At 35.7% G+C, this 25,510-nt stretch overlaps 1 protein-coding gene across 1 annotated transcript in view; it reads right to left on the minus strand.

The window, feature by feature from the left end:
* Positions 1 to 25,510, minus strand: part of CNTNAP2 (contactin associated protein 2) — a 1,022,680-nt gene that overhangs the window by 699,207 nt on the left and 297,963 nt on the right. The window contains exon 2 of the mRNA XM_005485915.4: positions 8,656 to 8,766. Coding sequence (XP_005485972.2) covers positions 8,656 to 8,766 — 111 coding nt within the window. The remainder of the gene's footprint in view (positions 1 to 8,655; positions 8,767 to 25,510) is intronic.

Genomic DNA, 25,510 nt, shown 5'->3' on the forward strand with positions numbered 1-25,510 from the left:
TAGGATATTTAAACTCAGTCTCTGCTGCTTCTAAGTATACCTCTTCTGTCAAAAGAGGTTGGCCAAGTTTTCGGGTTTTTTTAATCCTGCATGTCCCCACTGTTCTGTGCAAGCAAAGTAGCACCAATGTTTGAGGAACATGAAGTTTTCCTACTTGCTTGTTCCATGTGCCAACCTGGTGCAGACAAGTTCCTTGTGAGGCATTGGTTTCAATGGGCATCTAGCTGAACTCTAATATGCCACTACCATGCATTTTTCAGACAAATCTCCATTTTTATTAATTCCTCAATTTAATTCTATATAGAATCATAGAATAGTTTGGATCAGAAGTGATCTTAAAGATCATAGAGTTCCCAAGCTTCCTGTCATGTTCAGGGAACTCCTTTCACTGCTCAGTGCTCCATCCAACCTAGCCTTACACCCTTCCAGAGATGGGGCACTTGCAACTTCTCTGGGGAGCTTGTTCCAATCTCTCACCACCTTCACAGTAAAGAATTTTTCCTTAATATGCAATATAAACATCCTTTCTTTCAGTTTAGAGATATTCCCCCTCTATTCTGTCATTTTGTACTCTTGTAAAAAGTCCCTCTCTGCCTTTCTTGTAGGCTCCCTTCAGGTACTGGAAGGTTGCTATAGGGTCTTCCCGAAACCTCTTTTTTAAGTTTAATTTCCAGCTTGCCTTAAACCATGGCAGTATTCTGAGCAGAGCAGGAGAGCTAACCAGGTCTGCATTTTCAAGATGAAGCCAGTAAGAAAACCAAAAGAAATTTCTGAAATATTTACTTAATGTACCAATGCTGTTTGAGAAACTGTCAAATTAAACTCTCAAAGAAGTTGAAAGCTCAAAATTTGGCTACTCTGGGAGTAAACATCCAGAGCAGCACAGGTACTCTAAGGATATGGGAAAAGTGTATTTGTATATATGGATTCAGTCTGGCTCTCTGTGAGGCTGCCCCCTCTCTACCACCAGCACAGCCACCTTTCTGCCAAACCCAGCTGCCCATTAGCATCAGAAACAAAGAAATAAGCTGATTTTTTTTCTGAAAAAAGCTAGCTGCTCAGTAAAGCCAGGGTGATCTGCTGTCCCCATCTCTGTTCCCTGAGGAAGCTGCCCATTTGCCTTATGTCTCCTGCTGGGCTTGGAACTGCTGCCTCTGCAAATGATCGCTGCAAGAAAAAAATTATTAAGTTGGAGAGCACAGCGTTACTTTTTTCCCTCCTCTCCATCTACACATGTATGAAATAAGCCAATTAGGTATTCTGAACACTTTAATTAACAAATTAGTTATGAACTGGAAAAAACGGTCATGCTTTCTGTATTCATCGGGCTATGGTAAATTAACATAAGCTAATGATGCCTTTTTTAATGCAATTACTTGAGCTTCACTCTCTACAGACTTTGTTTCTTGGATTGGGTTTGGAATTAAAAGGCTGATGTCTTTCCTTTCTAAACTTATTTTTTCAACACATGAGTCTGTCCTGGATATACACTGGCACTTTTCTTTCCTCTTTGTGATGCTTCTTTTTCCTGCACCTTCACAAAATTCATTATTTTCTTGCAATAAATATTTTAATGTTTTTTTCAGAGCTAGTGCAAATATTTTTGCCTTTTTTAAGAACTATTTCTACATCTAATAGGTATTTGTGAAAAATATTCCATTAGGCCAGATTATTAAAGCACAGAAAACAACTTCTGACATCAACCGAGTGGCAATCACAGTTGCCTTCAAAAGGGGGATATAAGTGTTTGTGGAGCTGAGGTGGGTTGAGGGTTACATTACAAATCAAAGGGGGCTGCATAACTATTTGGTTTGAAGGTGAAGAATAAACAAAACTGATTATATGGTAGGATGTGAAGCAGATAAAAACAGACAATTTTATATCTTTTTTAGAAGCAAAAATGAGTTGAACCCAAATTCTTTATCAATTTTAAAAGAAAAACAAAAAAAAAAAAACACAAACCCAGAGATAGAAGCTAATGCTACACAAAAAATTAATTATTAATAATACCAAAAGGATATGTTACTAATAAAACAAAAAAGTTTTCATTTACTCCCACAGGTAACAGTGCTCCTAAAAGAGTTATGTCTTGAAATGAATTTTAAAAAAATTAAAAATACAAACAAAAACAAAACCTAAAAACCCTCAAACCACACAGAGAACACCCTCAAAAAAACACATCAATTGCTTGTATTCCCTCTAAAGCATTCCAGAAATATTATTTATACTGTGTGCAACACAAATAATGCTATGGCACAGACAAACATGCCTTTTGGGGTCTATTTATAAGTGAACTCATATAGGCTTATTTTTTTCAACCATAAGTAACTTTCCATATTTTTAACTGGATCATAAATTATTTCATAAATAAGGGCTATCAATTTGTCCTGACTTCTGAAAACCTAGTTTGACCTACACTGTTCATGAGATGGTTTTAGCAAACACACTGAAGTGGACTGTAAAACTTGTGTTTTTCTAAAGCACATATTTACAGAAAGAGAATTGCTGTTCATTTACTTTTTAAAAGGCAACCATATTTTAGTGATTTAGCTCAGCAGGAGCTCTCTTACCTCTATAGCTTTTGTATATCTATACAAAAGCTAAGTGGATAATGCTACTCTCATAGCAGTAGCATTATGAATCTCATGATTTTACCAGTTCTCTTATGCTACCTCTGTTTATTGCTCTCAGGATCTTGTCTACCTACAAAAGACAATATATGCTCTAACCTGCATAGTGAAAACTTCCAAACCACTGCCAACTCCATAACTTTTTTAAGAGGGTTTTAGTCAAAATACAATGAGTTGTGTTGTGTAAGGGTATTCTTAGTCAGCTCAAAGTTGTTGTTGTTAATGCGTGGAGATTGCAGTATTTAAGGTGTTGCTCTACAGTGTGCATGCTAACTGTTCATTTGGACAAATGTTAGCTCAGAGGGAGCACCTCCTTAAGATTCATATCCAAACTAAATTCTTGGCAAGTCCTGTGAAGGTACAAGCCCAGATTGCTCGCACAATCCAAGCCGATGCTGCCCCTTCCACTTTCACTATGCCAAAAGCAAAACTATATAAAACCCTTCTCATACTCCATTCTACAATAGTAATAAGGAATTTGAGAAGTTGTGATATTCATTATAGTATTGGAGACTTTAAAAGTGAAGGTAAAAAGAGCCTAGACTAGGTGTCCCTAGAATCCTTCAAAGGCAAGGATCTAAAAACCATTTAAAATTTATTTTAGTAGAACTGTTGCCATAGATCTGATTGACTTACTGGAAACAATCTGGGGAATAAAAGAGCCATATCCCATTATAGATAAATTCTTCCATCTTCCACACAGAAGGCAGAATTTAAGACTCCGTTGAGAAACAAAAACAAACAACCTTGTCACAATTACAGCTATGCCAACACTTAAAATTTTTGATGCTTTTTTTATAGTCACATTAACAACTGTGGTAACAGGCCAAGGTCAGCACACTGATTAAAAGGTAACCTGAAAGCTTAGATACAAGTGACACAATGGTGCTAGAAAGACTGCTTTTTGAACATCAACTGCTCTACAGATTTTTTCTTTCATTTTATGTTATCAATTTCATTGGTACCATCAGGTTCCCTGCTAATACTGGACTTAAAACAGAACCCCTGGGTTTCAAATTTCCTCTTTTTTATTCCACTGTGCAAAAGATAATTTCCACCTATCCAGAAATTCATTATGACCTTCATACTTTCACTGTCTGCTGGGATTACTTCTCAAGTTCTGAGACTCTACTCAGTTTCAAGCAGCTTCCAATTATATTATATAACATTACATTATGTTGAAATAATGTAGGGTTTCTTCTGTGAATTAAAATGGTATGAGATAGGCAGCATTAATTCTTGTACTAGTGAGAAGTATGGGGTCCAACAGCTTGGGAATCATTAAAAGCAAGATTGAGAATTCATTATATCAAACATGTGCTAAGAATCCTTCTCATGATGTGATGCAGTCCCTTGATCCTATTGATGGCAGGTTATAAGATGTTAGACCTTTTCACCTTGACATCACATATGAAAAAGTTACTGAGGATGGATATTTAAAAGCTGTAGAATGAACTTACTGAAAGCTCTCCTATTCTCTGCTGCCACTTTAGCTACTAAGCTGGCAGCAATTCAGACTTTTGTGGGAGAAGAAGTATGACAGAAAAGGAAGGACCTGTAATCTTTTTAGATAGCCTACTAACCAGATTCCAGTTAAAATTTGATCTGCCAAAGACTTAATGGCATGTATTTATGTGCCAATTGGGTTGACTGCAGTACCAGTGATTTTAGAAAGTAGAAATAATTTTTTTCAAAGATAAAACATCCGCATAGTCTCCAAATTGCACACTGAATCCTTTAACATACTTGGAATTGCTTGGTTTACACAGGAGGAGGATTTGAGCTAATAATTGACAGAAAACTCAAAATTATTTTTCTTAAGAAATCCATTCAAAGCAAAAAGTTTTAGGATTTTATAGCATTAAAATATTTCCCAATGTTTGCATTTATGTATATATAGATTAAAATGATAGTGACAGACACAAAAAAAGAAAAAGCCATTCCCCTCACATAAGTTACAGACATGCCAAAAATAATTTGTACCTTTGTTTTACTAGCACTAAACAGCGCAGCAGATAACTTTAAAATTCAAATGAAAAATATGCCAACACTATGATACAAAGCACTAAGACTTAGTTGTTAAAAATTAAATATTGTCTTACTACCAAAAGGATAATTTTATAGAAACTGACTACATCCAGCTTTGTCTGAACAGTTGCTAATTAAACTGTTTAAATTTTTAAGTACAAGTCTTTGCTTATAAGCCTTTAACATAATTCAGGAGCCACCAAAAACCAAACCTACATTCACTACGAAATTCATAGCATCCTTCTCACTCCACAGAAATTTTGTCACAGTTGAATTTCAAAAGATCTTCACCCCCTTGTCTTTGCAGGCCTGATGGGAATGGCAGCACTTGCTTTATCCAGCATTAACTCCAGTTAAATCTGTTGAAAAGTAGTAGTATATCTAGTAGTAGTAGAGTTGCTCACAAAGAAAAGCCACAAATTTGTCTACATTTTCCCTACCTCTTTACATGATTATAAAATGAAAATATTTTGGTTGCTTTTATCAGCTGCTACAATTAAAAGTGCCCAGGAAGGCAGGAGAAGGATGGGACCGCATGAAACAGACTTGGGGGTCCTTGAATGAGAGAGCTGGTATAAAATGCAGACTTGCATTGTTCCCCCAGGCTCTTTGTGATAAAGGAAATACAGATTCACAGTTATACTGATTATATAAATCAAAGATTCTTACTCACTGACATGGAAATTCTGGAAACATGGAAAATTTAATATGCATAGGTACAAAGACACTGACAGACCTTTAGGTAATCACTAAATATTTGTTTCTACAATCAGTATTTTTTCCTATAATGAAAAATAACCTTTTCCACCCCACCCCCACCTCAAGAAAACACAGGATATTTCTCCTTGTTTAACAAGAAATAAATTTCAGAACAGGAAAAAGCAGCAATGCAGAAGAACCACCAAGTAAATTGATTTGGAGAGTATTTTAACATTTTTAATCAAATTTCTGTCCATAAAATCTGCAATTTGAAATAAGTATAGATACTAACCCACAAGTCGCTGAAGGCTTACAGGGGTCTAAGTAGAGAGATGTGGAAAATGCAAAATATTTTCACAAACTGACACAGAAACCCACCCTGGCAGCTCCCAGATCAATGCTATTCCACAAATACTTAATTTTATTTGCCAAAATCACTAGTTACAGGATTTGTAAATGAAGTGTTTTCAAACATTAGAGTAAATTCATGGATGTTTCTGCTTTTGAAGCCTCCTAAAAAATGCTGAAAATATTAAATTCTTTTTGGCATGCATCTTTCCAATTGCAACGTTTATAGCAGGAAACTGAACCACAACAACTACAGTGACAACTCCAGCCCCCTTAACAACATGATGTGGCTGTTCAGGGAATCAGTGCCTTAATCAATGGAATAAAATATCCCATCTATTCAAATAAAGTGTTTTGCCAGTGTGGAGTGAAGTGCCATGAATACAGGAAAGAAAAATAATTGGGTTGGAGAGTAGAATTTTCAAATGTGCATTTCTTTAATTTAAGGGGTCTGGGGCTAGAGGAGGGGGAGTTCTTTCCATTTAATGACTTGAGCATAGTGTGGTTTAAATAGCACATTTGATTTGGGAATCTATTAGCTGATAATGACTCCTTGGAGAGAAAAAAATTAGATTCACTTATTACTGGTTTGATTAGCAATATCTGTAATTCCGTGAAGTTGTAAATAGCTCAGTATTAAAACTGAGCTATTTTCCATCACTTGCAGAAGCATAAACACAGACAGACAAGTTCCTGTGTTAAACATACTCCTGAATTCTGCAGTACTTTTACTGCCACTAGAATTAGAAAAAAAATATTTGTTCATGTACATAGAGCCTCAGTTTTGAAAAGTATTTGTGCTATGCTTCATAGATACTAAGAGATGGATAATGACAATCTAGCAAAGTTGCTATTTAAACAAAGAGATGAAATTGCTATTTAAGAAAGAGGTGCAACTACATTTCCAATGAGGAAATAAAGCCAGTGTTTGATTAATGACAACACTGATCCATATCAGTAAAGAAACATCATTAAAAGAAACTGCACTGTAGTGATTTTAAGGGTAAGAAAGGGAAAGGTAAATATAATTAAAAGAAAAAATGAAATTCCAAATGTCAATCTGCCTTTCACTTAGAATAGAATAAGTAGTCTTGTACACTAAAGGGAGAAATACTCATCTGAAAACAAAGGAAGATCTGCCCAGCAAAGCTGATACTAAGTTGTGTTTTATTAAAGTGGTTCTAGTGGCCTTTTTTAAACTTAGAACAGGAAATAGATATAACTGTAGTCATACAATAGAATTCAACCTAAACAACATGCAGTGTTTTAGAATTGAAGCACCACTCCTTCCATCTGATTGAATATTTAAAGACACAACTGAAGGGACCTGACAGCCTCCCAAAACACAGATCCAAACACACTGCCACAGAAATCCTGAGGACTGCAAAAGGCATGTACCAAAATGCATGGCGCACTGAAATAAAAGCCTGGGACCAGCATAAAACAAGATCTATTCTAATTCAGAAGCAGCAAACCGTGTTATCTACTGGTCTGCAGGCCTAAAACCAAAGAAATTGCCAATGCTCCTTTTGGCCACAGTCTTTGCATCAGATCTGCAGGCCTGTAGCACTAGAGCTCACCAGTCATATTTTCTCTCAGCTGGTCTTTAGCTTCTGTTTAGCTCTCTTGCAATAGCAATTTTTTAACAACCAGTAACATAACCTGATCTCTTTTTAATTTAACTTAGCTATGTGATTGCATGGGCTATGGTTTACCGGTATAACAATTCTGACATATTTCTGTACCTATCATACCTATTCTGCAAAGAATTAACTGGTATTTTATAAAAATATAGAGTAGAGGACCACAACCATGGGATGACAGCAGAGGTATTAAATGTACAGGCACAGGCTGACATCAGAAGAAGCAGGACTATGAGTAACTAACTGTGTTAATTGCTAGTTGTTAAAAGAAAGTAACTCTGGGCCCTGGCCAAAGTTGATTTTAGAGAGCAAAGAAAAAACAAAACACACAAACAAATTAAAAAAAAAAAAAAAACAAGGAAGGAAATAAAGAGATCAAAGAACAAGAATTCTATACCTGTAAAACACAAATATGCAAAGAAGTTACAGACCAGTAAACCAAGAACAGTGTCAGGCCTCTGAGAGTACCAATAAGTCATAATTGCATTACCCAGTGGAGAACCCACTCACCCTGCCAGTGAACCTGAGGGTCCCATTTCAGCCTCCAGGTAATACCTGAGCCACATCATAGGAATATCTATGCCTGGACCTACCCTATATTCTTCCCCACTTACAGATTATGCTTCCTGGCTTGATATTAGACCCAGTTCACTTCTTCCTACACGATGACCTCCACACAAGTGGCAGAGCTGGCAGTGCTACCAGCACTCTTTGCGGACAGGGAATGGTGCCTCAGTACCATTAAACCAGGTAGGCCATGGAATTTATGCACCTGTTCTTCCAACCACTAAGTCTGAGGCAGCTTTGTTACATCTGAACAGAGAAATATTACAGACACTCATTGCATTACAGATATATATGCAAAAGCCAAAGTCCCTGTGGTGATAGAAAAAAGCCTGAATGACAGCAGTCATTGCTGAGGTGGGAACAAGTTACATCAACAGGTCACATCAAAGCTGTTTATTTTTGCTCCAACCATGACCTTGCAAGTACCCAAAGCAGAGATGTGCCCAATCACCTTGTGGTACCCAAACCCTTTTATGTGAAGTCAGTGATGCAGCTGTACTGTATGAGTCCATTGACATCAGGCATGTGGCCCATGCTGCTGCACATTACCAGCAGTACCTTTCTCCCTGCAGTGAAATTAGTCTCCCATACAATGAAAGAGAAATTAATTCAGTTCATAAAAACAGTCTGTTCAAACAAGAGTAAATAATAGCATTCCACATAAAACACATTTTCACATTAAAAATATAATTCATCACTTTTTGAAATATCCAAACATTAACTTTGAGAGCGTCCCTTACCTCCTCGCTTGTTTAACTTGGCGTACCCTGGCACATAGCTGCTTGTCATGGATGATGAACTGCTGAAGGAGGAATGTGGTAATGCTGAGACCAGAGGTTCATCACACTTTTCTGAAACACAAGAAAACAGATTCACTTTATGCTCTTAATTATTCATGTGTATTAAGTGACAGTGTGCCCTTTATTTTCCCTCTGGATGATAACACATCCTTTTTATTTTTGTACATGTGGAACGCATGTAGCTACATCACAACTTTTCAACAAAAAAAATCCCCTACAACCACAAACCAACAAAACAAACAAAAACTAACCTCAAAACCACAAGAAAACCCACAACAAACCACAAACACATACACTGACATGAGAAAATAAAGATTTCAACCACTGAGAAAATGAGATAATGGTAATATCTAACCATGAGCCACCACCCTCCTTGGAGATAGAGCAGTTGAACAAAAAAGCCTACCCTGAAATATCTGGGATGCTTTGGTGACAAAAATCTAGTGCTAAAGAAAAGTATTATCATGACAGCTTTCTAAGAAGCAAATAAGATACACGTTTTCATTTCTGTAATAGAAGTGCTGATAAATCTGATATAAAAAAAAGAAAATAAATTAGGGAACATTAACAAATGCTTATGAATTATCAGATACAAAAGATTCACTGAAAAAAACCTATACTAGCTAATCTCTATGATTCATTTGAGTACTTCACTTCCATTTTACCCCGCTATAAAGAAGATTAACTTGATATTAGCAACTAAAACGGAAAAAAATCAGAATCAGTATCTTAGCCTTCCAAATGAAGAAAAAGTTGTAAATCAAATCTTCTTTTGTATTATATGAATTAGAATGAAGAGAAATGGCTTAGGATTTTTCAAATACCTAATTAATGTACTGCCTTTTGTGAGAATTTTTGTGGATGATTCAACAGATGGGAGAAATGTGTAACTTAAATTATTCATTTATATCACAGGTAAAACTAAAAAAAAGCCTAAGCCTACACCAGTAAGCCTAACTAATCTTTTTAAACACATGCACTGCAGCACAGTCTCCGATGTAAGTGGAAATACCTTAAATTTATGTATCTCTAAAGCATTTGGTCACCATAGGTGGTCTACAATAGGTCTAAATATGCATAAGAAGCATATTTAATGCTCAGCCACGACACCTAGTTTTGGTACAATTAAAAACCAGTTGTTTGATCAGACTGGATCACACATGGAGATGAAATTAATCCTACCTTCTAAAGAACTTTAGGAGGGAAAAAAGAGGATTCTGAGTGCATCAAGTAATATATAATGCAATTCTCCTAAAATGTACAGTCTCATGTAGTGAAAAATAAAATTACTGGAATAGAAACCGAAGTGCAGAAATACAAAAGAACATTCATTCAGGAATCAGTATTTTGACATTTAACAAAGAAAATAAGTGTCCTTCACAAATGTCCACGTTAACAAACATTAAGGGAAAAAAAATTCACACAAGCACAAGCAAGAGTAAAGGGCAGCTGCTTTGAACTGAATTAAAGGATAATTCCAATGACTTTCAAGTTCACTACCACAGTATTTAATGATGGAATTTTGACAAGAGAAGATTAATGGTTTGAAACATTGTTGTTTATACCACAAAGCAGAATGATCGATTTCCTCCTCCCTCTGCTCTGGCTGCAGCAGAGCAGCACATTTGGTCAGAAACCTGCAGCCAGGTGCTCCTCACAGCCCACCTCTGCAGCAGCACACCAGGGCTGCACTCACCTCTGCACACACCTGCGCTTTCACATTCTGGGTGCCAGGCTGCTTTTGTTTCAGCCAAAGTGGTACAAGGGTAGAGCTAAGGATAGGAGTAAGCAGCAGACTGCCACAATTGCCAACTATTTTCCTAACTGCCATAATCATATAAATGCAGAACTATTTGACAAAGTTTTTCTCAAGCATTTTTTTAATCTATTGGTTTAGTTTCTGTAGATCATGATAGCTTTTCAGCTTGCAAACTGCTTGTGCTGACACTTCTTTTTCTGTGCTACCTAGCTAGAAGGTAATTGAAGGCATTTGGCATTAATCCTGTTGCCTAGGTAAAAGCTGAATGAAACATTTAAAAGTAGAAAAACATACAATCAGAAGGTTTTAAAAGTACATAACAATCTTTTTATACCATTTTCATTTGCTTATATTACATAAGCAAATGAAAATGATATAAAAAGATTGTGTTATATACTTTTTTTACCCTTAAGGGAAAAAAAAAAATTCTCATCAGTAATGAAAGCTAAGATTAAACATGCACCTTTGTTCTGTTTCCTGATGGATTTTAAATATATTTTGCAAAGTAAATTGTTAGGTTTATACAATTTTCTGTCACCCATAGTTTCAAACCAGGGTGGGAAGAAAAACCTGCATCTTCCTGGAAAAATGTTTGAATGGTAAAAACTTTGTTACAAAAATTGTGTTCAGCTTATGCAATTTGATTTATTACTAATATAATGGGAGGCTACTGCTCACTATAGTCTAAATAATTGTGAAATAAAAGATTTATCTTAAAACACAAACAAATATTTTTAAAGTTATTTTTAAAATGTAGGCAAACTCTTAATTTCTCAACAGAAGTAAACATCGATTTTTGACATTGGGCTCAGAAAAAACATGACAGATGAAAAAAGCCTCTCGCAACAATAGAAGATCCTCAGAACTTCAGATCTTTTACTGGTTCCAGTAGCTATTGAGAAAATCCCCTTCTTTTAATTTGACAGCTGTTATATTTGTGCTACTACTGATGATTCACTAAAGAAAATATGGGAAATTCATTTGGAATGAATACCAGTTTCTAAATCATTAAAGGTCTGCCTTATCTCTGTTTCACTAACTCATACTCTTGGATTCAAAAGAATAAGACAGAGAAGCTTGACTTAGGGAAAAAAAAATAGAAGGGGCATCCCTCTATTTGCCTCTGTGATCACAATTTTTACAGACAGTCATGAATATACTTCATGTGATGTATATGTGTTTCTGAAATAATTAATCTGAGCTGCCTTAATTTGATTGTAATCATCAGTACTGTGGTGGGGGCTAGGAAACAACCCTGAGTTGATACCACTTGCCCTCATTGTTGTTTAGAACTGTAATCCTCTCCAATGTCTATTTTGACCCACCAAGTAATAAGAAAACAACCGTCACTTTCTCATTGTTCTAAAAAACCAAACCTCCCAGTCTGCCTGCTCATTTAGGTTTTAAAATATGGGAAATTCACCATAAATGTGTATGAATTACAGGGAAGGACTATATTTCAGATTAATAGACTTAAAAAAGTTATTACATCTCATCATTTACTCCCAACTTTAGGTCAAACAGAATAAAAGTTAAAAGACTGCTTACATAAACTAATATTTCTAGTCCTGTATGAAAGTTTCACTATTTAAATTCCCACCAGAATATGAAATACTGTTTTACCACAGATTTAAGAGAGAAAAAAAAACCCCAAATCTTGGGATCCTTTTGTTCGTCCAGCAGTTTTAGTTACTTCCTGCAGAATTCAATTTTTTACTTAGCAGAATCATATATACCTTCCTATTACTGAGATATAATAGCCTTCCCCATATAAGTCAATGCACTGTGCCCTGTTAATCAATTACTGAGCACACTCTCCTGCCAGCATTGCAGCAGCAAAGGAATAAACTCTCCTCCATACCATTTATCTCAGTGATATATTAAGGGCCAAGGCAGCTCAGGTCCATTTAAATGTTAACTTTCTGAAGCAAAAAGACACTTCCACTCCACTCTATTCTGTTTGGATCAAGAGAACTGATAACTTTGTCACAGTAATGATGACATTTGCTACTCTGACTTCCCTATTCAGAAGGAAATAACAAGTATATGTCCATCAAAAACAACTCTTCTTAAGATCATAATAATTAGTGCAATGGAAGGAAGGCCACCTAATATCATTAAACACAAGTGAGAAACATCTGCAATCCCCAATCTTCAAATTCCTCAAGAACTTATAAAGATCATGCTGTGCACTTGCTCTGTTCTTACATGTTTTCTCAGGCTCCTGGCTATTGGAAACCAGATAGCAGATGAGATGGATCTCTTGTCCCAACAACTGCAGCCTGTCATATTTCTGGTGGTTACAGTCAACAAAACAAAGAAAATATATCTGCCCATTCTTTCCTGTTTTACAGTCTATTCATAGCTTATTTTTATATCCTACCCATCACTCTGGATAAAATAAAAAAGGCCCATCTCCTATTTTGCCTGCAATTGCTTTAATTCCCACTTACTAGTCTATAAACTATTTGGGGAATAGGGGCCACAGTATTTGAAGGGACAGCTGTTGACTGCAGCACAAAGCAGACCATATACTCTCAAACTCTCTTATCAACCCCACAGGTTATTAAAGTTTATCCTCACTATAGCAGTCACTTCAATGATTTTTGATGGGCAAAGCAGAGTAAAATACCTTGATGCTTCACTTCACAGAAGTCTGTTCAAAAGCTTCCTGATCAATAAACAGGTCACCTGTAAAGTTGCTGACATATCTTATCAAAGTAGTCTGAGTAGATGAAAAAAAACAATCTTCAGTTCATTTGTGTCTTCTTGACATTTGTATCTAGCAGTAGGTTGGAATGCATACAAACTATCTAAAAATGCTAAGAAATGGGAACAATATACATTTATAGTTACAGGTAGTTTTAATGAATAATCTGGAGCTGCATCAGGTCTCCCAGAAGCTCTTGCAAAGAATTTGTCAACAAAGTAAAAAGACAGCTGTGTGTGTAAAGTGGTTTTAAAAATGAAAAATATTTGGATACTGATAACCATAACTCATCACAAAGTATACTTTTGAATAAGAAAGCTTTTTACATCATATGGTCCAGTGTGCATGGAGGAACATGCCTTTAAATAAACACCAAATCCACAATTTACCCCCCCGTTTTAAAATCTTCAGTCAAGATTTCCTATCAAATTGTAATCTAGGACAACAATTTTGCTGAAAGATAGATCTAAGACATAAACATGCCACCAACAAAAACTTTACTAAAAAAAGCTCCGTATGTTTATGTCAGAAAAGAAGAACTCAAAAGCTGAACAACTTAGATTCAAAAAGGCAAATGACTGCTATGTCAATATTGTATTCTGAATTAAAAATAACCATAATAAATCACTAGCAGAAGATGAAAGACATGACTCAATCTGTATCAGCACTGAAAAAATGTCATAGCCAAGAAATATCCAAAGGCCTAACTAAATGTCCTAATCAGCTTTCTTTTATACTTGACAAACAGAAAATTTACAATACAAACCACAAAATCTGAACTATTGACAGCATATCCAACTCATTAATTATACGAGAATGCCTGTCAAATGTAGGGGGAAAAATGGTTATAAACAATTTCAATCTTTACTTGCAAAAGACTCCTGTTTTAAATATGAATTCCAAGAAAAATGTTAGGGAGCAAGGGAGAGAATCATGTCATCTGGGTTTAATTTGTTCTGTGTGCAAAATACTAGTTCGCTTAAACAAGTTTTTCTCCTCCAATTTGAATACATAATTTTACTGTAGTGTACTGAGGAGGAAGAGTCAGCCACCAAGCACTTCTGAAAAGCAGTCATGAGATTGCAAGGGCACTCTGAAACGTGGGTAAGTACATATGGGAACTGCCATTTCTCCAATGACAACCAAAAGGAATATTAATGCAGCTGGCTTGGATTGCAGTATATTACTATGCTAAGACAGCCTCATGTTCCATATAGCACAGGTAGGTTTTATAACCCAAAATGAATGCTAGAATACACCAAGTTTAATTCACAAGCCTGTGTCTCCCCAAAGAGTAGGAATAAATAAGCACAAGCTGCTAGAATATTTTATGCACTGTTTCAAATGAACTTTTAAAGCGATGCAAGCCAAAAAGCAGGAGGTACTTCAAAGCAGCTCATCATCAATGGCAGCCCCTTTAAAAACCAAACTTAAAAGTGGGTGTTATTGAGCACAGACTGTCAAAGTTTCATTTCAGCCTTTGCTCTGTGTCACAACCCTGCTGCCCAGTATGATATACCTCTATCCAAACTTCAGATCATTTGTGACAGCAATGCAGGTAAGGGCTAAAAAAAGCTAGGTGGGGTATACCTCATGCTCTCAAGTACTTAAGGCAGAAAGAAATCAGTGAAGAGTTTATCAAAGACAACCTTCTGTTACGGAGAAAAGAAAAATTTGCCTGTCAGGTATTTGCCAAAGGTACAAGCTTTTGGTACATTTGAGGTTGTTCTAACAACAACAACAACAAAACAACAAAACAACAACCCAAAAAACCCCAACAACAACAACAACAAAAAAAAAAAAACAACCAAAAAAATCTGCCTTTTGCATGTTGTATTGTGCTGGAATACCGTTCAAAGAAAACCCACCACATACTGCTACTTTGTTTTTCTCTTTCTTAGGATAACAAGCTAGGTTTACTCCTCCCCAAATTTCTTGGGCCTCTTTATATAGACAGTAAATAGGGATGATGGCTGCTAGAGTAGAAGCTCAATTTTTTTACCCTCTTCTGTCCCACCTATTTTCCATATCGCAGAAGCTGGCAGATTCTCCACGACTGACATTTCACACAACATCCTTGATGGACTCTTAGGGAGTCAAATTCCTGTTCAACTTCATGAGCAAATGAGCCCAAGTGTCCCTGAAGCTTTTCTGCAAGTATTGCTCGAGCTCAGCTGTAATCTAAAAGACTAGAGCAGCTCTTATTGATTGCCTGGGATGTTTTATATTCCACTTCAAGTTTCACACCACCAATAGAGGTAATCCATTGTTGCTCAAAAGGTTAGCTGCTGCTGGAAAGGAAGAAAATGTAGCAGCTCTTTTTCCCCCTCCAAAGTAAAGCCATTAGTTACATTAATTTGGTGGTCTTCACACAAACCTTAAGCATTAAGCGTTCATGTTTTGAGGTTTGTATCAAGCCTTTCTTTAGACCTCTAAGGAACAAGTTTCAGGTAATGCTTTTTTTTTTGTGGTGCTTACTTTGCTCAGAGCAGTGGACAGGCAGTGAGAGCATTTTTGTTCTGGTTCTGAATCAGGAATTCGTCTCTGGGCAATACTGAATACATCACCAGAATCATTTCTAAACCTGCATGTGGATGCCCAAAGTCTGTACTTTACAAAATGTTCCAAAGGATCTTTCTGCCTGAACTTCATTTCTGATACCAATTTTTTTCTGAAAAATTGACCAGCTATTAGAGAAGCCAATGACTGATTAATCTGAAAGGTCATGGTATGGCTACAAATTTTGATTACTACAAACTACTATCCTGTTCCATCATAAGGCCCAGGCTATTAATAAGTAACAAAACTTTCTTGGTTTGAGGAATTTTAATAAACATTTTTCAATATCTCTGGTAAAAATTAGAAATGAAAATATCATAAGAATTGTATCAATGAGCAATGTACTATATGACTGTCATGACACATTTCTGGATACATTGCTGTCAGCAAGTGGTATACAATATAAACCACAGAACTCTCCAAACTTCTGTCTTTAACCACTGAAAATGAGAAACAGGTTAAAGCTAACATCATTAATTACTGTGACTTGCAACTTACCCAGAGATATTAGGATTTATTTTTTAATTAAATTATTCAGTATGGAATCATTGTAAGTATAAATGTATACAAAGCAGCCTTCTGAAATTAAAATTTATAAAAATTTCAACTTCTCACAAAGGAAAAATAGAAAACTGTATCAAAAATTTGCCAAATTCAATTTTTCAGAAAAGCATAATTTTAAATTCTTCATTTATCAAAATGCATATTTCATTTAGTATTGTACATTCAGAAAGAACAAGGCACAGCAAAGTTAAACATACGCATTATTTTATCATTAAGTAAAATTCAGTTTTAAATTATTTATAAAAAGTATGTTCTTTCTTACCTACAGTTAAGGCTACTTAGGCAGTTTTTTCTGGCTGCAGGTTGTGGTTTGATTTGGGGTTGTTTTTTGTTTTGCTTTTTTTTTGTTGGAAGAGCATGGACAGTGGAAGTTTTTGCATCACTCTAAAGCAACAGCACATCTGGATTGCCTCTGGCTTATTTCAGAGTCCACAGTCCATTGGGAATTCATCAAATATTCTCTCCCTTTTGTCTTTTATGAACACATTTGTAAACTGTTTTACACCCTGTGAAACTCAAAGATGTGTGAGAAACCTGCATCTTTTTTGCTCATTTAAAGAAATCTCTACTACTAAGGTCAATGGCACCTGGAATAATTCAAAGTCAGTCAGTCTGGTTGTATGCTTGGGCTGTCATTATGTTGTCTTTAGTGCATAAGCAATAACAGACTATCAACTGTATTCAAAGTAAAATTCATGAATATTTCCATATTTTTGCATACCCAACCCTCAGGTGCCTCTTCAGTTATTAACCTTCTAGCATGCAAATATAGTTCTTCACCTTTTCACTACTGAAAACACCTGAGCATTTTTAAAGGTTTTTACAGCAAACAAAGCTCCAGCTTAGGTGCCTTTACAGGTACAAGTGATTTTTTACAGACTGATACCTGAGTTAAGTATGAAGAAACCTGGAGTCAGGTCATGTGAAGTTTCAGAGTTGCAGGTGGAAGGACCCATAATGATGAAGGAAAAGATCAAGAAAAAGAAAACAAATAAAATCTTCACAACTTATTTTGCTAAGTCTTATTTTAATTAGAATAATTTCCTTCATTAATTACCTTACCTATGTTCCTCTTCAGTCAACTTTATATCAACTATTGTCTTTTGTTTATGGGCAGGGGTGGAAGCTGGGTTTGTTTGTTTGGGTTTTTTGGGAGGAGTTGTTTGTTTTTGTGGGTGTTTTGGGTTTTTTTTTTTGTTGTTCCTTATTTGATTTGTTTGTTTTTCAGAACCTAGAGATAAAACACTAATGGTTAACAGCTAGTGGGTAACAACAAATGTTTTCTAAAGATTTTTTTCAAACAGCTTTATTTTTCATCATTGCATTAGTAGGTTTCCATCTCTAAAATTAAGCTTTCATCTCCAGCAAAAACAAAATATGATCTTTATTTCCTCAAATTCCTACTTATTATAATAGTCATTTTACTTTTAGCAGCTCTTTACCAACATAATTGTTCTGAATTCAGAGATGTTATTCTAGCCTTTACCTAATTTAAGCATGATCAAAGCAAACAGTGACTTTAAAATTGTTGGACACTTCAACAATAAAAGCTCTTCCACAGAAAGCCAAACATTAATTCTCAAACCAATGTATCACAGGTACAGAAAAATGTTTTAGTGTATACAATGTATATAAATTAATTTCCAAAAATTATGTTAGAAATATTTTATAATTTGTAATGAGGCTATCTACCTACCCATATATTGGTTAAGAGGCTTAACAAAAGTCTTGTGAAAAAGTTAGCTCAGAGCAAAAGCTGAGGATTCCTGTCTGAAGGCCTTACCAGAAAACTACACTTCCCTATAATGGCTAGGGAGCAAATTCTGCTCCTACCAGGCAGACAAAATATTTAATACCATTAAGCATGCAAAGCACATTCTGATTTGGTTAGATGAGGAGCAAAATAGAAATTAGCAGGTTATGCAAAACGCAGCAGAGAATTGCCTCGCAATTTGCACATTATAAAGCAAACATCACTTAAAATCAGGGCTTTATTCAAAAGGATTATTAATTCCATGTTTGTCCATTGATGTTTACCTTCATATCCCCTCTAGAGAAAACAGGTATGTCATATTTATAGCAGAAGCTATTAGTCCACTGTTTATCAGTTGTCTAATATTCGAAGTGATGAGAGAAGCAAAAGCCAAAAGGTGTGTGATATATGAATGTAACCATATTATACTGACAGATTATTCTTTTCCTCTGTGCAAAAGACAAATAAGGTCTAACTTTGTTTTCTGCCTCTTCCATGAAGATTTTCACCTCCAACTAAGACTAAAATATGTGCTTTCTCAATTCCTGTCCCTGGTGCATGGATCAGCTCTGATTCCATTTTGTTAACTCTTTTGTTAAAATGTACTCTTTCCCACATTTCTGAAGAAGTATCAAGTTACCAAAGAAATTAAATTGTCATAATATATTGATTTCACCAAAGCATCAACAAAGTATTCTGAAAAGGTATTTTTGCTGGTGAAGGAAGAAATACTTTTGATCTTTTTCCTTACTCTTGCATTAATGTAATGCATATGTTATACATGGCATATGTTTAAATCATGTTGGTCATGATATGATTTCACAAAACCTGAAGATAAGCTTCCAAACCACGCTGATATCTTTTGTAGCTTTTTTAGGCCCAAAATCCTGGCTAGAGCTGTGACTAGGAAAGTAAGAACAACAACAAAACAAATGGAGGACCATTGATAATAGAAAAATGTGACCATAGTTTAGATTTATGAACTCTCTGTATTGCAGACTAAAAAGAGCAAGCAGCATTAGAGCTAGCCTGTAAGACACAGCATTCTCTGAGGCTTGTTATACATTCTGGGAAACTCAAACCAATTATAGAACATGGCTGTGAATTTTGACACTAGAGGCTCGAATTTCTTGCACTAATACCTTGAAGAAAAGAGATATGTAAATCAGAGTAGGCTAACAAGTGTATTCATATACTGGTAAAAAAAATCTCCAACTTGATTCCAATGTGTACAGCATCCTTAAGCACACAGGCAACAGCACAAGGTACAAGTCAGTTCAGGACTGTAGCTTCAAAGCACACATTTTGTGGATGTGTTTTACCATATTCCCTGAAGTCTGAAAGCATCTAACATTTATTAATTAAAGGTAAAATGACTGTTTATTTCCCTAGAGACTAAAAAAAATCTGACCATTATGAAACAAAGATATGAAGATTTGCCTAAGTTTGTATATCTGAAGCTGAATAGAACATTTTCCTTTCTGATAGACTGACAAGTTGGATGGACGAGACTATTTGATTCCCAGATGTAAAATATTTATAGGATTCCTGTTTCTGACACAGGTCATGGCAACTAACATCACAAGCAAACTTCTCGCTCATCTGCTTGGATTCACGATTTTCTAGAATCTAGAGATTAAAGTCAATGTTTAAACTAAGTGACTTCATGCCAGCAGAAGAAAATTGCAAACATTTAAAAAATCTGTATGAATGAAAAGTCAATTCTTTTCTAACCTAGGACAGCTAAAGTGAGAACTATCAGTCAAAAGTGCAATCTCCAGTTTTGAGATGAGACCTAGTTTTTAATTCCAGAAAATGTGCTGTGCCCAAACTCTAGCTGTTCAATATTCATAGAAGGCAATAAAATCTTGGAGAGGGTGGTAAGGATCTATGATGATTTTAAAATCAGTGGGAGTAGATACAGATTTGGGGTCTTTCAGGTCTTTCTATGTTCTTCTTAAAAAGGAATTAAATTCCAATGCAAAGAAAGCCAGGGTCAGCTGTTATTAATCCTTTACAGGAGCATAGGATGCGATATCAAAATCAGATGCAGAACTCAAACAACTTTAAGTGAGATTCAAGTGCATAAGCCATGGAAGTTATCAGGAAAATACATACCCAAATTTTAGAGTAGCTCAGACTTTTTCAGAAGATATCATTAGTAAACGATATGTGGGATCCAGTTGTAGAAACAATTTTACAAAACAAGTTACTATGTGGTCTGCTTCTGATTTTGTATTTTCCTTTCAGTTCTTGGGAATCAAAACTAGTCACAGGTCTAACATTCACAAAGGATTTTTATCATTTGGCTTGAAAGAGGCAGAAGAGAGGAATAGATAACAATCAATCATTGCATAGTGGTTTCTGGGTTTTGTTTTGGTAATAGGGTTATATTCAATCAAAAAGGCACAACAACATCTACTGATATTTCCCAGAATACCTGAGCAAGTCACGGCGTTAAATAAAATTGTGAGATGCAAACACAACAGATACAAAAGACCGCAATATTTTGAGATCCAAAATATTAGTTTAAATTAGTTTAAATTAGTTTAAATTTTCTGGCTGCTTTCTTGAAGCAGGCTGCTACTGAATGAAAAGGATTTTGTCTTAAGTGTCTCTGCCCTAAGAACACCACAGGAAATGCAGAACATAACAGATTCCTAAATAGTATAAAGAACCTTGTAGTTAAATGAATTTTGCGTCTTTCCAGCCTCCTCCCCCAAAAAGGCAAAAATGTGTATGTATTGCCCAGTATAAAATAAACAATATGAACATTTTTGAAGAAATACTTAACTGAAAAGAAACTTTCTACCCAGACTACAAAGTTCAAGTCAAAGGACAGAGGTTTCCTGTACTGTTCAGTGTTGATAATTCAGAGCTTAATTGTTCTGTCATACTAGAAAAGATTGAAAAGAAAGAGTGGAAGGATGGTGCTGCACTTCTCCTACATCCAGTCTTTGCATCACTCCAGGCAAAATTCACCTGTCTTTGGTAACTAAGCATCCTCAGAAAAAAAAAAAAAAAAAATCCATCCTTAGCAAAATACAGCTTATGCCTTGCTTGTGCTTGTCTGGTGCCTTACTGGGACAAGAGGAAGAAAGCTTTGGATGGAAACAGAAGAGAAGAAATTGCAAAGTAGGAAAACCAGTTCTGAACATATTGCACATCAAAAACAATTTTAAAAGGGCTAATCAAGGCTAATCAAGAGACAAAGTTCCCTTTCACTGTGGAAATACTACAATTCCAGGTAGCTTCATGTGCTCCTTTTTTTTTTAAAAAGCCCTCAAGTGTTCCTCATGTACTTTTTTGTCTCATCAGAAACTCTTGAATTAAGAAACATTCATTAAAGAGAATTGTAATGTAATTAATCTTAAAAGCTGGCTAGAAAGATGCTATATATATGAGTTTTATAAGAGATATTTTCAGGTATGGTGTGTCACTGCATTCCTCTTCCTGATTTAAATAACCACACCTACCTTATTTTAATGTTCTGTGGAAATTCAAGCCAAAATGTTTTACAATGGCCTTAGCTACTCAGCTTATCCTGCTGTTCACCCAGCATTCTTTACATATAAGTTGTTAGGTTTTTCTAATTATCAAATGCAAACAGTATTGACAGCAGCAGCATCTATTATTGTATCTTCATTATCATGCTCAGCTACAGCTGAGGCATTTTTAAGGCCAAGAGAATGTGATAATTATGGTTGGTACAACCTTATTATTACTGCATATTTAACACGTCAACAAAGGAACACAGCACAGTTAAATTAGCATATGTGAAAAATGAAGGTGTCTAATAATTATAGCCCATTCCCTCCAATTTTAACCAGATATCTGAATATTAAGTTCCTAACATTACAGTTTACTACCTTTGTCTAGGTCATGAACTCTCATTATGTTCAAAGTGAAGAATGCCTCCTGTAAATACACTGGAATGTCCATATCCATACACAAATACTGCAAGGCAGGATCACCTGTAGGACTTTCCAGTCATACCAACTGGAGTTGCCCAGGTTTGGCAGGGGTCTGCTGATTCTGTGGCCCTCAAAACACTGGCCAGAAGTGAGGCAAAAAAGAGTGAGAAATGGCCTTGTGAGCCCCAAGGAGAGCACAAGAAGAGGGACAGGAAGATTCCGGCAGCCAGATTCCTCTGGAGGGTCCACATCCCATGGAGAGGAGCCCACACTAGAGCAGGGGAACATAAAGACCAGGTGCAGCAGAGAAGACAATGATCCCACCATTTCCCATCCCCCTCCACTACCGAGTCAAGAGGTGAAAGAGTGAAGTTGAAACTGGAAAAAAACCAGGGACTGATGTAAGTGGGAAGGCGTTTTACATTGTTGGGCTTCATTTCTTTGCAGCATAAAATAGAGGTCTATTTTAACTGGCAATAAAATTAACTTTTTTTCCCAAGTCAAATATGTTTTGCCTATGAGGCAAGTGATCTCTCTGTGTTTATTTTGACCCACAACCATCTTCTTATTTTCTCCCCAGAGAGGTGGGTATGCCTGGCAGCTGGCCAGGGTCAACCACCAAGATGCTAATCAGATACCAGAGAGCTGACTTTGCTGCTTGTCAGAGACAGCACAGACATTCACACCAATGGTATTGACTAAATGCAGTGTAAAAGCACTAAATGTTGGGGTTTTTACAGATCTATTTGAGGAGAATTCAAGAACACTAAATTAATTTGTAAGAAGATTTCTACAAAGTTAAATTTGAAGCCTTCTGCTTCAAGTTGTAGCAGCCCATCCTCAGCACACTATTCACATCCAGAACAAACCGGTGAAGGTCTGGATATCATCTCTCCTTGACACAGACACTTGAGACCCCACTGAACGGAAACTTGAGAACCTAGTGGAAAGTATCCCTGCCTGTGGACGGGAGGTAGGGACTAGGTTAAAGTCTCTTTCAATCCGAACCATTCTGTGATCCAGACAACATTGCTCCTCTAGGAAAGAAATAGGGACATGATACCAAAGGAATCCAATCATGCTGTTCTTTCAGTGAACAAAAAACACTGACAAAGCCTGAGTTTAGCTCAGTTTGCCCTTTAACGAGCACAGAAGAGCTGCATAAATAGCTGTCAGGAGAGGAAAGACCTCACAGGGAACAATTTTAACTTGCCTGTCCTAGGCAGCACTAGTTCAAATTTGAGCTTGGGCTCAAATCTGCCACCAATATCTGGCACAAATGCCTGAAACCAACGGCAGAATTGGAGGATTTGCTACTCCTTTCTATGTCAAGCAACTTGTGATGTGAGCTTTTCATAGCGAACATAGCAACTACCCTGAATTCACCTGCTGTTCTACATCTCTTAAATTGCCATTCCTGGCATACATGCATCAGCAGCAACAAGATAAATCTCACTGCCCAGATGTACGCTCTCTTCACGTCTACATTTTAAAAGGTGTGCAGGAAAGTTTAAATGTACTGTGCTGTCAATCACCACACACACAGTGACAATGCAGCTTTGCAATAGGACAGTCTTCACACGATGGCCTGTAACAGGATTTGTAAGTTTTCATCAAACCTCAAATGACTTACTCAATGCACTGAAGTCACCACACCTTGTCCTTTTACAGATGACTAGATTACACTGAGTAATTCTGGATAAGAAGTAGTAAAGTAAAGATCAGCAAAAAGCTTGTAGCAAAAAGCAAAATGTTTTAATCCTTTCATTCAGCTATGAATGAAGAACAGCCAGTCAGGATAAGGAAAATCTTCTATAATAAAATTTTTAAGATCATATCCCAAGTAAAATGGTGCTTTTCAAGTTTGTTTCATTCTCTCCTACTTCTGAATCCATAAATGATATGTCAAAATCACATGCATATAACTAAGATCTTTAGTTAACAGAAAAAATTAATTCAAAGAGTTTTGAAAATGAATAGAAAATAATATAACTGAAATTCAAGCAAAAAAAGACAGTGAAAAAAATTAAAATAATTTATGCAATGAACCTCTAATTTTCCTCAAATTCTCCTGAAATTAAAAAGAAATAGAATTCATATCTATTAATATCTTCCTGAACTGAAAAAAAAAAAATTCATAAAAAAAAGGAAAATTATATACTTCTTTACTTTTGTTCACTTCACTTTCTGGATTACCTTCACTAAGCCGCCCTTAATTTAATTTACAAAGTTAACTTTTATGCTCAATGCAGTTTGCCAGGATAGTAGGCTGAGTTTGTGAAGAATTAATTTTCTCTTATAAATGAATGAACAAGATTGGAGGAAGATATAATGAATGATTTAGCGATTGCAGTTAACCAAAAAGTTTCATTTTGTTCCCTTATGGAGAATGATGGAATATAATTTTATTGAAATCCATTATCCTAATGAGACGATATTCTATGCTTGATCTTAGCCAAAAGGCCGGTGAGGATGTTTTAATGACTTACTGCTTCTGCTTAATAGGGAGATTTCGTAATTACTGAAACTACATCTGTTTGATTAATGAGCCTTTTCCAGCAACCATGCATCTTCTTTTAGTTTGGCTGATAAAACGCCCTTTGAAGCACATGGACATAGGTGTTTTTCTTGCTGCATATATGTACTAGTAAAATATTACTGAGAAAAAAATAGGAACTACCTCAAATAGGACAATAAAATTCTGATTTTCATTATAATGAATAAAAGTTTGCAATTTTCCCTCCACTTCTGTTAAACAGAAAATTGAAGTTTGCAATAAACATTTAAGTAAAACTTGCAGTGAATTTTATGGCCCATCTCATGGATACCCTAGGATGGCTTGCAATCAAGTAGGAAAAAAGAAACAATCAACCCAGGAAATAAACAAAGGCCCACTGATTCTGTGAAATTATAACTGCAGTATGCACACATATTATCCATTTATGAAAATGACTACAATTATTTTCAAGTTTGTTGTCACAGGTTACTCAAAGACTATGAAATTGTGGTATGACTTATGCCATAATTCCTACAAATAATTTCAACTTCAAGGCCTATCATGTGATATGTGAAGCTTAGAAATCATAAATGAAGACCTATGAATTAATCCTCATGCTTAGACTTTCCATATGTGGTACTATGAAGAATAGGTTTTAAAAGAGTATTAGAAAAATAGAGAAAAGACTGCTAGAACTTTCCACAGACAAGAATTTAAGGAAAAATGATCATTAAATAAGGCATCAACTATGTTCCTTAGTTATCTCAAGGAAGAAAAGATAGTATGGTCCTATCTGAATAGATGATATAAAAGCATTTTGTATTATTCACAGAATGAAAAGGTATTACCTGACTATTGCATTATCTTGACCTCTAATCTGTCTTCATTAACAGAGTTCTCTACTGAAATGTCAAATCATTTCTTCATATCTCTGTTTTACTCCCCCAGTTGCTAATTCTTTGTTAAGGGTACTTAAAAGGAAAAAAAACCCACCTCTTTTTTTCAAATAAAAACAGACTTTGAAATATATTGGTATACT

The sequence above is a fragment of the Zonotrichia albicollis genome, chromosome 1, assembly GCF_047830755.1.
Source record: "Zonotrichia albicollis isolate bZonAlb1 chromosome 1, bZonAlb1.hap1, whole genome shotgun sequence".
NCBI lineage: Eukaryota > Metazoa > Chordata > Aves > Passeriformes > Passerellidae > Zonotrichia > Zonotrichia albicollis.